The following is a 14798-nucleotide window of genomic DNA, read 5'->3' as shown; positions in this document are numbered from 1 at the left end:
AAAAATCCTGTTATGAAACGGTTATATAAATGAAACTTAAAAAAAAATAAAAAATGATAACATTCTAGGGCATACAGAGAAGAATCATTTTATTGAAATCCTTAAGTATAGCGACATTCTTAAAAATGAAAACTACAATTCTAGAAACTAAACCTTACCGGATAATAAGAGTACTGGCATTAAGTTCATGAATAAGAAACGCAAGCACAGCAGCTTTGGAGTGGGGTGGATGCGCCTGAAATGGGTGAGTGCGGAGGCTGTCGCAGAACTCAATGTCGCCACCATTTGCCTCCAGGAAGATACGAAGAATTTCAGACACGTTTTCCCTGGTTAAACTGATTTCAGAAACTTTTTCTCCTATAATTTTCAAAGACTGTGGAGGAACAAAAAAAGAGACAAACATTGATTGTGTAAGACAATTCTGCTATGTGAACCATATGAAATGTTTAAAATAAAGCACCCGTGTCTTAGGCCGTCAGATACCTGGCAGTACGATGGAAGCCCAGGGTCAAACATTGCAACCCTCAACAGTTTCAGCAGCAAGTCTTGCACCTCCCCTAGACTGTCACCCATATTGAAGAGCCCGAGCTGCAGGGTGAAGAGGCTGGGAATATCCTTCGTTTCATCCAATCCAAACACTTTTCCATAAGTCTGGAGAAACTCCACAGTTGTTAAGCAATCACAGAAGGCACTACCGGGCAACACCACTCCGGGAACATGAGGAAAGTCTGGTAATGGCTGAAATAAAAACAATGTTCAAAAAGTATGATGAATGCGTCACAAACCCCCCAACCTCTGAGGGTGGTCAAGAAACCAAAATTCAAAAACACCAGTACAACAGCCATTAAAAATGACAGAATATGTAAAACTATATAAACAGGTGAATGCAGATTTAAGATTTAGAAAGGCGTAGTTATAGTCCTGACAGGTCTGGTTTTTTCTCTGTTCAGTGACAATGGCTTACATTGAAGACCTGAGTAATAATAAGAATAATAATAATTTATATAGCTCCAACATATTCCGCAGTGCGTTGTGAGACATGCATAATCGCAAAAGTCGCAACACTTAGCTGTCGCGGGTTTTGCATCCCTATTGAATTCAATGGGGAAACCCGCAACAGAAAAGCAACGAAAACGCAGCATTTAAATTAAATTTGAATTAAATTCCGCACCGCAGGTCAATTTATTAACGTTTAAGCTACGTTTTTTTTTTCGTAGCATGGGCATGAGACTTTCTAAATTTCATCCACTTGGCCGCTACTGTAATGCTGCGGAATTTCCGCACACAATTCTGTTGTAGAAATTCCGCAGCGTTTATGCTACGTGGGAACCCAGCCTTCGGGTGTATTCACATGTGCAGGTTTTTGATGCAATTAAAAGGGAGAGAAAGTATAAACGACAGATACTACTCCCCTTATATGGATACATGAGAATACACCCTTAGGCCTCCCTCATGCACACGAACGTACTTTTTTCCTCCCGTAAATATGGGTCCTTGGTCACACGTATTCGACCCGTATTGCACCAGTATTTACGGGCCTGTGCCCGTAAATACGGGTCCGGTGTCACCAGTATTCCACCCGTATTTATGGGCAAGTTTTCGCTGCAAAATTGCAGTGCACTAATCGGCAGCCCCTTCTCTCTATCAGTGCAGGATAGAGAGAAGGGGCAGCCCTTTCCGAGGTAAAAGTAAAAGAAATTCATACTTACCCGGCCGTTGTCTTGGTGACGGGTCCTTCTTTCGATATCCAGCCCGACCTCCCTGGATGACGCGTCAGTCCGTGTGACCGCTGCAGCATGTGTTTGGATGCAGCGGTCAAATGGGCTGTAACGTCATCCCAGGAGGCCGGACTGGAGGAAGAAGCAGGGAGTTCTGGGTAAGTATGAACGTCTTTTTTCTTTTTTTTTTTTACAGGTTGATCTATATTGTGATCGGTAGTCACTGTCCAGGGTGCTGAAAGAGTTACTGACGATCATTTAACTCTTTCAGCACCCTGGACAGTGACTATCACGACGTCGCCTAGCAACGCTTCCGTAATTATGGGTGCACACACGTAGCCACCCGTAATTACGGGAGCCCCATAGACTTCTATGGGCCTGCCCGTGCAGTTATTACGGCCTGAAACAGGACATGTTCTGTATTTTTCAACGGCACCGACACCTTCCCGTAAGCATACGGGGAGGTACCCGTGGCCAATAGAAGTCTATGGGCCCGTAATTACAGCCCATAATTACGGGCGTTTTTACGTTCGTGTGCATGAGGCCTTAGAAACAACATTTTTCTATGGCAGCAATGCTATAAAACAGCCTTTATAAGGCTCAATGTACACGATGCGCATTACGTGCGTTTTTTTTTGCCACGCATATTTGCGTGTGGTAAATCTCACGTACACGCTGCAGTATTGTTCGGACAGAAATTGACCTGCGATACGGACTTTAAAATCCGCAGCATGTCAATTCATCTTGCGAATTGTAGCTGCCTAGTGCGGAGGAAAAAAAATAAAAAATAAAAAAAATCGCACCAAAACCTGCAGAATGAAAACGCACCGATTTACGCAAAACGTAAAAACCGCACTGAAAACCGCATCAAAAAACGCGCGATCTGGTGTGGTTTTTACCTGTGAGATTTCCTGCGTATATATAGTTTTGGTGCATATTTTTTGCAGAAAAATACGAAACGCGTGCATGTAGCCTCAGGGTTATTCAGTTTAGAAAAAAAGACGGCTTAGGGGCAGTCGAATTACAATATACAAATATATATTTGGACAGTACAAAGATATGTCTCATGATCCTTTTATTCCTGGGCCTGTAACCATGACAAGGGGGCATCCTCTACGTCTACAGGAAAGAAGGTTTCACCATAATCATAGATGGAATTTCTTTACTATGAGAGAAGTGAGACTATGGAACTTAGGCTATGTTCACACGAGCATGTTCGGTCCGTAAAGGACAGAACATATTTCAGCTGCAAGTCCCGGACCGAACACACTGCAGGGAGCCGGGCTCTTAGCATCATAGTTATGTACGACGCTTTGAGTCCCTGACTCGCTGCGGGACAACTGTCCCGTACTGTAATCATGTTTTCAGTACGGGACAGTAGTTCCACGGAGAGGCAGGGACTCCTAGCGTTGTACATAACTATGATGCTAGGAGCCCGGCTCCCTGCACTGTGTTCGGTCCGGGACTTGCAGCTGAAATACGTTCTGTCCTTTACGGACCGAACATGCTCGTGTGAACCCAGCCTTACGGTCACAGGATGTTGCGACTGTTGATTCATTGAACAAGCTCCAAAAGAGGTCCGGATGCCTTTCTTGAAAGATATAAAAATCACAACTTAGATTTACTTTATTACTGGAGATGGGATGATAATCCAGGGGAGTTGGGAAGGATTTTAACCCCTAACATGAAGCAATTGGCAACTACTCATAGGGTTTTTGTCTTCCTTTGAATCAACACTGTAGAATTATAGGTTATAGATGTGTCCTTTAACCTTATCAAATACGTAACTATGTGTTCAAACATCATGGTCAAATTAATGATTTTGCTGCAATTATTGCAAAATTGCATCAAATATTTGATTTGACTGTGACATGTGAAGACACTAACGGTTCTATGAGGGTCACACACCTGATGATCGGGCAGACACATATCTTCAGTGGGTTTCTTCAGCTCCTCCAACATAAACTGCTGGCGCTCGCGTTCTTCCAGGCGTCGCTGTTGTGCGAGCTGCTTTCGGTCTGGCTTTGGAACAGGGGGAGTTACTACTTTTGCCTTCAGTTTTCTCTTTACTTTCTTCTTTACTACGATCTGCTCAGCCTCCTTTATCTTTTGCTCCCTTTCTTCTTTTTCCCTCTCTTTCTTTTCCCTCAGCTTTCAAAAACATCAATGTGGCAAAAATGAGTTACCGAAAAGATCAAAAAAACACAAATTAATTATAATAAATGGTAAAGAGTAACTGCTCTTCCACAAATCTTTTGAGGTGTCATAGCGACATATCAGAAGTTTTTTTATCAGTGGGGGTTCAGGCGCGGAGATCCCCACCATCGCTGAAATGAAGGGGAAGAAGCGCTCAGCACCTTCTGCTATGATACCCTCTGCTTGTTAGGCTGAAGAGCCTGTTTTCAGCCTAGAGCGGAGAGCCAACCACAGCCAATCGTTGGAGTGATGGTGGGGTCCTTAGCACACAGACCCCCCACTGCTACGTCTCTATGGCATATCAAAAGTTTGGGGAGTGTGCAGTTACTCTTTACTAGAGTAATAAAAGCTGTAGGAATTAAAATCTTGACAGACACTAACTTTTAGTTTCTTTGCCGCCTCTTGTTTAGCTTCTTGACTTCTGGCCTTTAAAAGACGGTAGACATATTTTATTAAAGATGACAGAAAAAAAAAAGTTTAGACTCTAGAAATATATTTGAAAGCCTCACTACATACTGTATAGACATACAATGGGATAGTCCCCCAAAAAAGCCCTGACCCCTCATCAACCCCAGGCAGAGCGCTACCCGATTGCTCTACTGGGAGACTCCCGCCCTGGGAAAGCGCCTGACGTTGCTATTCACGGTCTACTGCTCTACTCCATCCTTCAAAAAAATGTATATTTATCGTGTATGTCGGGAGCTTTCCTGACGTACACGTTAAATGTAGGGCAGAAATGTGATCTGAAGGGGCCCTTATACAGACATTGATGACCTGCATAGCAATGTGGGAAATGTGTGGATTATAAAGATGTTTTTGGCATACGCAATGCTGGAAATTGTCCACTTCTGCATATTCATCTCTGAAAACTCAAAGGTCTAGAAACTGAGGTTATCCTTTTTCGATGTTTTGAATGTGAATTTATGTTTGGGACGAAAAAAGAATGTTTAATTCATTACAAGCGATTCCCCACAATCTGGATAATACCTTTAAAAGTTTAATATCCGTTTAAAGGGAAATAGTATTCCTGGAAACCTAACATTTCATATAAAGACTCACCTTCCTTCTCATTTTCTTCCTTAGCTTACTCAGCTGCACTTTTTCAAAATCACTGAGAATATCTACATGGAAGAAAAAGAAAAGATTGAACCAAATTAGACAGGGTAATACGCCCAGTGTTTAATTTATTCTTTATAATACATGTTCTGTACCTATATGTTGAGCAAATACGAAGTTTAAAGGGGTTTTCCGGAACTAAAAAATTACATTTATTTAAATAAAACAATGAAAAATATATAACTTTACAATGTACTTACGTTTCATCAGATGGCTGTAGCGTCGTATATCCTCCTCCGTCACCGCCCCCTTAGTAATGCAAAATCTGCACTTCCTGTGCAGACCCGTCCATTTGGTCTTCTGCCTTGCTTCCGGTTTCCGGCTTTCACACTGTACGGTTACGTCACAAATGACGTAACCGTACCACGTGCTTCTTTATCTCAGAGCATGCGTGGTTAACACACTCCACCGCGCATGCTCTGTGAAATTATAACCCCTTATAAATTAGCGACGGAATATGAAGTTGCGGGAATAACGGCCGTTTCGGCCGTCTTCCCGACAGGTGCAGGAGCTGTGACAGCTGCTGTCTCGTACAGCAGCTGCCGCAGCTCCTACAGCGGGGACCGATCGCTGTGTCCCCGCTGTCTAACCCCTTAAAAGCCGCGTTCAATAGAGATCGCGGCTTTTTAAGGGTTAAGTTACCATCGCCGGCCTGCTACACGATATATTGCACTTTTACTGTTTGACACTTTTCACTGTAATTTTTATTTAATTTTTTCACCAACTTTATTTAATGGATTGACATTTTTTTTTTAGTCCCACCAGGGGACTTCACTATGCGATGTGCCGATCGCATATATAATGCTTTGGTATACTTAGTATACGGAAGCATTATTGCCTGTCAGTGTAAAACTGACAGGCAACCTGTTAGGTCATGCCTCCGGCATCGCCTAACAGGCAGATGCTGAAGACAGACCTGGGGGTCTTTGTTAGACCCCTGCTGCCATGGAAACCCGACGGCGACCCGCGATTTCTTTGCGGGGGCGCCGATGGGGGGACAGAGGGAGCTCCCTCCCTCTGTCAAACACATTAGATGCCGCTGTCACTATTGACAGCGGCATTTAATGGGTTAAACTGCCGGAATCGGAGCGCGCTTCGATTCCCGCAGTTGCAGCAGGAGCCAGGCTGTGTATAACAGCCGTGCTCCTGCCGCTGATCGCGTGGGTACACTGGCAGTACCCACGCGATCAGAGGACGGATATATCCCTCCTCCTGCGCGAACTAGCTGCTGCTGAGGACGGATATATCCGCCCTTCGGCGTTAAGAGGTTAAAAACGCAGATATCCAGTGATTTCAGCTTGTGCTATGAGTAATAGAATGAGAGCACCAAAATGAAGACTGAGATTGCAGAAGTTAGTAGAGCTGGGTGTAGTAGGCGGAGCAAGTGCACTGCTGCATGCACATTGCATGCTGGGACTAGAGCAGTGCATGCAGGGAGGAGAAACACAGGAAGAGAAGAGGAATGAACTTACTGAGCAAAACAAACCTCTCAAGGTAAACAATAGGGAGTAATGTTACTAAAACCATTTATCATCAAGAAAAAGCTAGTCAGAGTGCACTAATATATTCATAGAGGAACATTGCATTGATTTAAAAAAAAAAGGATTGGAAAACCCCTTTAATAAAAATGTAATAATTTAAATTCCATACCTTGATTTTCCAGCTTCCTCAAGAGTTTAGCATCAGGTTTGCTAAGCAGATCAATCATCTTCACTTTTGGAGGACGACCTCTTCCTCGCTTCACCTTATTCTCCCTTGCTTTAGCCTTCTCCATATTACGAGGGCGCCCCCTCTTCCCTGTGATGGCCAAAATGCGGGAAGGAATTTCCTCTGAGTTCAACAGTACCCACTTAGTGCCCTAGGTAAGAGAAGTAAAACCAGTATTCAACAAGACTACTTACAATATAAATAAATGGTGCAATCCCATGTCAGACATTTATGGCATATCTACAGAATATGCCATAAATGCGTGATAGATGTGGGTGCCAGCTCTGGGACCCTCATCTCCCGCCTGGTGAGGTGGCCGCCAATTCCTGGCGGGGGCCAAGGGGAGAGCTGGCCACCCATGCGCGTGACTCTCTCCATTCTGTTCTATGGGAGTTTAGGAAATAGCCACCTTTACTACAACCCTCTAGGCTCACTCATACTAGGCCTGGTTTACCTCGGTATGTGTGTGAGACCTTCCTGATGTTTATCTTTTTCCACTGCTGGTGTAGTAGTATGTACTTTATAATTCTTACCCCCTGGCAATAATAGCAATCAGCCCTCCATGAACTGACGTCCTGGTGATCATGTGATGAACTTGTGTTTATACACTGCAGCCAATTAGAGGAGGTGGGGCTGAAGTGGGGCGGGACATAGCAGCAGCCTGAACCAATGAAGAACCAGGGGTGGATTTCAAACTTCCTGTAGGCACTGCATCAAAGCAGTAATTATAGATCACAGCACTGCCCCTAATGGAGCGGAGCTTTTTAAAAAAAAACAAAAAAAAAACACAGAGGTACTGTAGAAACGAAACAATAGCTAAGCATCACCTAAAGGTCCTGACTTACATAAAATTTTTGAGATCTCGACTGGACAGTCGCTTTAATTAAGCACAGTCACTCCCTGCCTAAATGTACAGGAGATACAAGTAAGTGCACTTGTAGTTTTCCATCTATACTGAACGGATTTCTATGAGCAATAAAGATGGGTATTACATAATGGTACACGGTTATGGTGGGAACAGTTTAAAGAGGACCTGTACGCTTCCTGACATGTCTATTTTTTTAGTAAATACTTGGATTTTTTGAGAACACGGAGTTCTGCCGTTCCTCTGTTATTCCTCCTAGATATGTATGAATACATTGACAACTGGGTGTTACCATTCCGCTTGTCAAAGCGGCGTGTCCCCACAGTCTCACTCTGTCAGAACGGATTGTACATTGTTTGACTGTGTAGTGACACACCCGCAACTGGTAACACGAAGTTGTCAATGTATTCATACATTTCTATGAGGAATAACTGAGGAACAGCACAACTTAGAGAAAATATACTCCAGATTTGTTATTTCACAGTGAATACAATTATTTACTAAAACATGAGAAGTAATGGGTCCCCTTTAAGGTCTTTGCTTCAGGGATAATAGTAACGCTGCCAAATTGCGATGAACAGGTAGTAATAGAGTGGAAATAAACTCACTTCTGGAGTGTGACGCTCTTCATAAAAGTCTCCAACTGGCATTCTTGGACTAAAACTGAAGTGTTCTCTTCTGACATTAAGACCCGAGTATTTAGAAAGATACTAGACAATAGTACAAAAAAGGTGAAAAATGCATTACACATATTCCAATGATCAGAAGAGGAAAGACATGAAATGACCCACCAGTAAATGGTACAATAACAACCTTCTCCTGTAACAGTAATAAAAGCAGCATTACCTTAATAACCTCAGGGAACTGTTTCATTCTTTTACCACATGGCGCATAGTACCAGGTCTCTCCTTGCCATCGGTGACTGCCTTTCTTTATCCTAACTTCACGCTTCCACCTGCCAAAGCAAAAAGACACTATAGTCACCAAGCGTAAAAATGACATTTACGCCTACATCATTAAAAGCAGAGTTTATATTATCATGTGTTGTTTTACTAGGATTCCTCCCATACAACTGAAAGGTAAAATGTGAACCAGACTCCGGTTATTTAAAGCAAACCTGTCGCGTTGAACATGAATGCCAATCCACGGGCATCATGTCACTGAGCAGGAGGAGCCAAACAGATTGATATATAAATTTGTTGGAAAAGATATAGTACAACTTGTTTTTTACTTTTTTAAATCTCTGCTCTTTCTAGGTTTAGGAGTCCAATGGGCGGGCCTGCTCAATTATTGACAACTATCTGTATGCACACTCATACGTGGAAAGCTGTAAATCACGGAGTAGAACCGCACACTGGATGCCCACGGCCAGAACAAGCAGGGTTTACATTAATAAAATACAAGTTATACTGACTATGTTCCCAGAAAACTATATATCGGCTTGGCTCCTCCTGCTCTATAACATGATGTCCGCAGATCAGACTGCACGTTCAACAGGACAGGTTTCCAGTTAAAATAAATAAACCGCCACATTTGCTGCTTTCAGAGGTCACAGACAAGGGATTTTTTTTTTTTTTTTTTGCCACACTTCAAACCATGAAGCTAATGTGACTTACCCATGAAGGAGAGGATGACGCACCTCTTCTGGAGTAGCTACTCTTCTCCGTACTGCAGAACCTGACCGATGTAAGAAATTGAAATCCACATTTTAAAAAGGACCATGTAAATCATAGATGCCATCAGCCACAAAGAAACACATACATATATATTTTATATATTTTTTTTAAATCTGGAGATATTGGAAATAATCATGGGGCAGACATTTTCTAGGGCTTCCGATCAGTCTCTCTTTAGCCAGTACTGGCTAATAACTGGTAACAATTGATTGAGTTTAAGTTTACAGCAAATGGAGAGGGGAGACTGCATGTTTTTTAGTGCTGTTAACCCTTTCAAGACCGAGCTCATTTTGACCTTCATGACCAGCCCCATTTTCTCAAATCTGACATGTGTCAATTTATGTGTTAATAACTCTGGAATGCTTTTGCCTATCCAAGCGATTCTGAGATTATTTTCTCGTGACATATTGTACTTTATGTTAGTGGAAAAATTTGGTCAATAAATTCATTGCTTATTTGTGAAAAACACCAAAATGTAGAGAAAATTTGCAAAAATTATGATTCTCATTTTAAATGTATCTGCTTGTAAAACAGATAGTAATACCACACAAAATAGTTACTATTTCACATATTCCATATGTCTACTTTATATTTGCATAGTTTTTTGAACATTATTTTATTTTTCTAGGACGTTACAACGTTTAGAACTTTAGCAGCAATTTCTCACATTTTCAAGAAAATTTCAAAAGGCTATTTTTACAGGGACCAGTTCAGTTCTGAAGTGGCTTTGAGGGCCTTATGTACTAGATAGACCCCATAAATCACCCCATATTAAAAACTGCACCCCTCAAAGTATTAAAAATAGCATTCAGAAAGTTTCTTAACCCATTAGGCGCTTCACAGGAATTAAAGCAAAGTAGGAGGTGAAATTTACAAATTTTATTTTTTTGCTGAAATTCATTTGTAATAAAAAAAAATCTGTAACACAGAAGGTTTTACCCGAGAAATGCAACTCAATATTTATTGCCCAGATTCTGCATTTTTTAGAAATATCCCACACGTGGCTCTAGTGTGATAATGGACTGAAACACCGGCCTCCGAAGCAAAGGAGCACCTAGTGGATTTTGGGGCCTCCTTTTTTTAGAATATATTTTAGGCACCATGTCAGGTTTGAAGAGGTCTTGTGGTACCAAAACAGTGGAAACCCCCCAAAAGTGAGACGGTTTTGGAAACTACACACCTCAAGGAATTTATCTAGGGGTATAGTTAGCATCTTGACCCCACAGGTCTTCTGCTATATTTATTGGAGTTTGTCTGTGAAAGTGAAAATCTACTTTTTTTCTGAAAAAATATTTAAAAAAAATAATCTTTGCAAGGAATAAAGATTAAAAAGCACCCCAGAACTTGTAAAGCTACTTCTCCCGATTACGCCAATACCCCATATGTGGTACTAAACGGCTGTTTGGACCCACAGCAGAGCTCAGAAGGGAAGGAGCGCCATTTGAATTTTGGAGCGCAGATTTTGCTGGATTGGTTTTCAGTGCCATGTCGCGTTTGCAACGCCCTGGAGTGAGCAAAACAGTGGAATCCCCCCAAAACGGACCCCATTTTGAAGACTACACCACTCAAGGAATTGTTCTAGGGGTATAGTTAGCATTTTGACCCCACAGTTTTTTTGCTGAATTTAGTGGAATTAGGCCGTGAAAATGAAAATCTACTTTTTTCTGAAAAAACAGAGATGTTTAATTTTTACAATGAATAAAGGAGAAAAATTACTCCAAAATTTGTAAAGCAATTTGTCCTGATTACAGCAATATGCCATATGTGGTAATAAACTGCTGTTTGGACCCACGGCAGGACTCAGGAGGGAAGGAACAATATTTGGCTTTTGGAGCTCAAATTTAGCTGGACTGGTTTTCGGGTGTCATGTCGCATATGCAAAGCCCCTGAGGTACCAAAACAGTGGAAACCTCCCAAAAGTCCCTTTAGGGGACTGGAACAAGCGATCATTAGGTCGCTGGTACAATACACTGCAATACTAATGTATTGCAGTATAATATCATTATACAGGCTCCTGTAACAGCGTGATCGCTGTTCCTGTCCGTTAGTCCCGGGTGTCAGCTGTAATACACAGCTGACAGCTGCAGAATATGGAGCGTGAGCCCGCTCCATATATAACCCCTCGCACCACGACATTCTATTAAGTCGTGGTGCGCCAAAGCGTTAATGCGCAGCGGATGGTGCAAAGTGAAAATTAAAATTTTCCACTGATATGCCATTTTAATGCACAATACGTTGTGCCCAGTTTGTACCACTGAAGACAAATACCTCATACAATTTTGAGCGGGTTCTCCCGGATATAAAATGTCATATGTGGACGTAAGCTGGTGTTTGGGCACGCTGTGGGGCTCAGAAGGGAGGGAGCGCCATTTGGCTTTTGGAGCGCAGATTTTGCTTGGTAACTGTTCTGTTTGGGGTTTTGCTGGTATTTCAGTTTATGATGTGGGGGTATATGTAAGCTGTGCGGGGTACATCAGGGCATAATAAGAGAGTATAATAATGGGGTACATAAATAATAATTCGCAGATGTGTGGCCGGTGTCGCACTGATAAATGGCGCCCGATCTTATCCGCTTTTGGAAAACTCTGCACATTTTGCATCGCCATATTCTGAGAGCCAGAACTTTTTTATTTTTTCTCCAACGGAGCCGTGTGAGAGCTTATTTGTTGCGGGACAATCTGTACTTTTCATTAGCATCATTTTAGGGTACATGTGATTTTTTTAAATCACTTTTTATTAGATTTTTTTGGAAGCAAAGTGACAAAGAAACATAAATTCTGACAATGTTTTTTGTATTTTTTTTTTTTTACAGTATTCACCGTGCGGTATAAATGACATTTTACTTTATTCTGCGGGTCGGTACGATTACGGCGATACCAGATGTATATAGGTTTTTTATGTTTTGTGGCGATTGCGCAATAAAATCACTTTGATAAAATTATTTATTTTCTGTGTCACCATATTCTGAGAGCCATAATTTTATATTTTTCCGTCAAAAAAGCGGTGTAAGGGCTTGTTTTTTGCGGGACGGGTTGTAGTTTTTATTGGTACTATTTTGGGGTACATGCGACTTTTTGATCACTTTTTATTCTATATTTTTGGAGGGTTGATGACCAAAAAAAAGTGATTCTGACATTGTTTTTTAATTATTTTTTTTGCGGTGTTCACCGTGCGGGAAAAATAATATTATAGTTTTATAGTTCGGGTCGTTATGAACGCGGTGATACCAAATATGTGTACTTTTTTTTAACATTTTCATTAAATGTTATTATAGGAAAAAAAGCATTATTTTTTTTTGTAACTTTTATAACTTGTTTTTACACTTTTATAAAACTTTATGACTTTATTTTTTACTTTTTACTTGTTTTACTTGAAGCCTGGCAGCACTGATCGCTGCTATAATACATTACACTACCTAGGTAGTGTAACGTATTATAAACTCAGTGTGACGCTGAGAGTCACACTGACAGGAAGCTTATGAGAACCAGCATCCGGCTGGTTCTCATAGGCTGCTGTGCATGGCAGACACGGGGGCCGTTATATGGCCCCCCGGTTCTGCCTTGTAACCGACTGCAGCACCCGCAATCGGTCCCCGGGAAAGTTTGTTGTAGCAACAAACTTTCCAGTTTGTTATAGCAACAAACTTTCCAGTTCGTTGCTACAACACACTTTCCCTGCGATCACATGACCGGGACCTGAACTATTCAGGTCCCGATCATATCTCCGGGACCAGAGGCAGGTGATAACAGCGCGATCCGGGTGTCAGCACTACTCTGAGACACCCGGATCGCGCTTTTAACACCCACCGTGAATTCACGTCGGCACTGCACAGAGCCCAGCAAATGCCGACGTGAATATACAGTGGGCGGTCGGGAAGCGGTTAAGTGATACTAAAAAAATGCTACTAACATCATAGTGCCATAATGTTTTTAATACAGTGACGAATGGCAAGGGTAGGTGATGTGATAAAGATCATGCATTTCACTATTCAGCAGCTAACATTGTGTAAAGCTGCTCTTCTAAAGATACACTGACAAGCCGTGAAGTCTATTCCAACCTTCTAGAACTGATCAAACGGACATTATAAAATAGTACAGGTTAAGTGGTAAACCCAAGAAGAGACGACGCACTAGACCAATGACCAGGTGACCTACCACACTCAGCTGTTTGCATGTCTCCTATGAATTCTTATGGCTGTATTAGGAATGCATACTGTCATACGGTCGGTCACACATTTGGGCATGCAATTCAGGACTTACCCTTTACTTCACCAGGCTCTAGGTCTTCCTCTTCGTCTTCAGGGTCAGGGGCAGTACACGGTTCGGGGGTTGTGTTTTCTGGGTAAATTTCAGCCAGTGAGCTGATCTCCTCTGCAGCACTGGGGTCTTCTGCTTTACTTCCTTCTGGACTTTTATCCATTTCAGACCTATTATCTGTAAACATACCTGTGCTCAGCATTAATATGCAAAAGTAAAAAGCTTAAACTAAATGTCCTCAACATCATTTCATTTCTAGGTTTAACATTCTGTGCGGATTCATCACAAATACATCTTACTAGGCGTGCGACTCCCTGACTTCCTTTCACACAGTCAGAGCTAGAATTCTGTCTGGTGCCCCTCCAAGCACTGTACCCCATCGTCTGCTGACGCTCCAAGACTGTCATTGGAATCCCACATGTACTGCTATGGAACGGTAATGCAGACATTTGTAGGTGAACCTTAACTTCAAGTCTACAACCCCTTGTACACGTATTTAACTTGTTTTATGCCATCAGTTATTAGCTATATACATTATGCCAACACTTTGATGCATCCCAAAGTTACTAGAGGACATCTAGATGGTAAATAAACGTGTCTAACAGATATTACCACGGGCACTAAAGTTAGAGGATAAATCCGTATCTATTACACCTTCTGCCAGTTATGTGGATTCACTATGGTCAATTCTGTATTAAACTATATATTTCATACCATACAAATGTATCTATGGGTTCTATTAGTTTTTACTTAAGTTTTAACCCGTTAGTGACCGGCCCATCGTCTTTTTACGTTGGTCACTAACGGGTTAAAACTTAAGTAAAAACTTTACATCGCGGCCAGAGGCAGCTGAGGGCTGGGAGCGTCCCTGCTCTGCCGGGTGAGATCGATATTAGTATCGATCTCACACGTTTAACCACTCAGATGCGGTGCACAATAGCGTGCACCGCATCTGAGTGGTTTTGGAGAGAGGGAGGGAGCTCCCTCTCTATCCCACTAACACCTGGCGAAACGATCGCCGAGTGTCTGTGTCTCTAATGGCAGCCGGGGGCCTAATAAAGGCCCCCAGGTCTGCCTGTCATGAATGTTTGCTAGATCATGGCGGAGGCATGACCTAGCAGATGCCTGTCCGTTTTAAACAGACAGGCAGTAATACACTGCAATACAAAAGTATTACAGTGTATTATAAGTGTGATCGCAGAATCGCATATTATAGTCCCCTAGTGGGACTAGTAAAAAAGTGAAAAAAAAGGTTAATAAAGTT

The 14798-nt window shown here is 42.0% G+C and overlaps 1 protein-coding gene across 5 annotated transcripts in view; it reads right to left on the bottom strand.

Moving 5' to 3' along the window:
- BAZ2A (bromodomain adjacent to zinc finger domain 2A) overlaps positions 1–14798 on the bottom strand; it is a 76689-nt gene that overhangs the window by 21868 nt on the left and 40023 nt on the right. For all 5 annotated transcript variants that reach the window (XR_012881369.1, XM_075852087.1, XM_075852084.1 and 2 more), the window contains 10 exons: positions 13538–13711; positions 9219–9279; positions 8449–8557; positions 8211–8312; positions 6681–6888; positions 4974–5035; positions 4296–4340; positions 3627–3869; positions 484–738; positions 159–373 (listed from right to left, as the gene is read on the bottom strand). Coding sequence is in view for 4 of the 5 variants with exons in the window: in XM_075852087.1 (XP_075708202.1) it covers positions 159–373; positions 484–738; positions 3627–3869; positions 4296–4340; positions 4974–5035; positions 6681–6888; positions 8211–8312; positions 8449–8557; positions 9219–9279; positions 13538–13711 (1474 nt within the window). In the remaining variant the exon portion in view is untranslated. The remainder of the gene's footprint in view (positions 1–158; positions 374–483; positions 739–3626; positions 3870–4295; positions 4341–4973; positions 5036–6680; positions 6889–8210; positions 8313–8448; positions 8558–9218; positions 9280–13537; positions 13712–14798) is intronic.

Source organism: Rhinoderma darwinii, chromosome 2 (assembly GCF_050947455.1).
Source record: "Rhinoderma darwinii isolate aRhiDar2 chromosome 2, aRhiDar2.hap1, whole genome shotgun sequence".
Classification (NCBI taxonomy): domain Eukaryota; kingdom Metazoa; phylum Chordata; class Amphibia; order Anura; family Rhinodermatidae; genus Rhinoderma; species Rhinoderma darwinii.
This window is presented reverse-complemented; position numbering and strand designations above follow the sequence as displayed.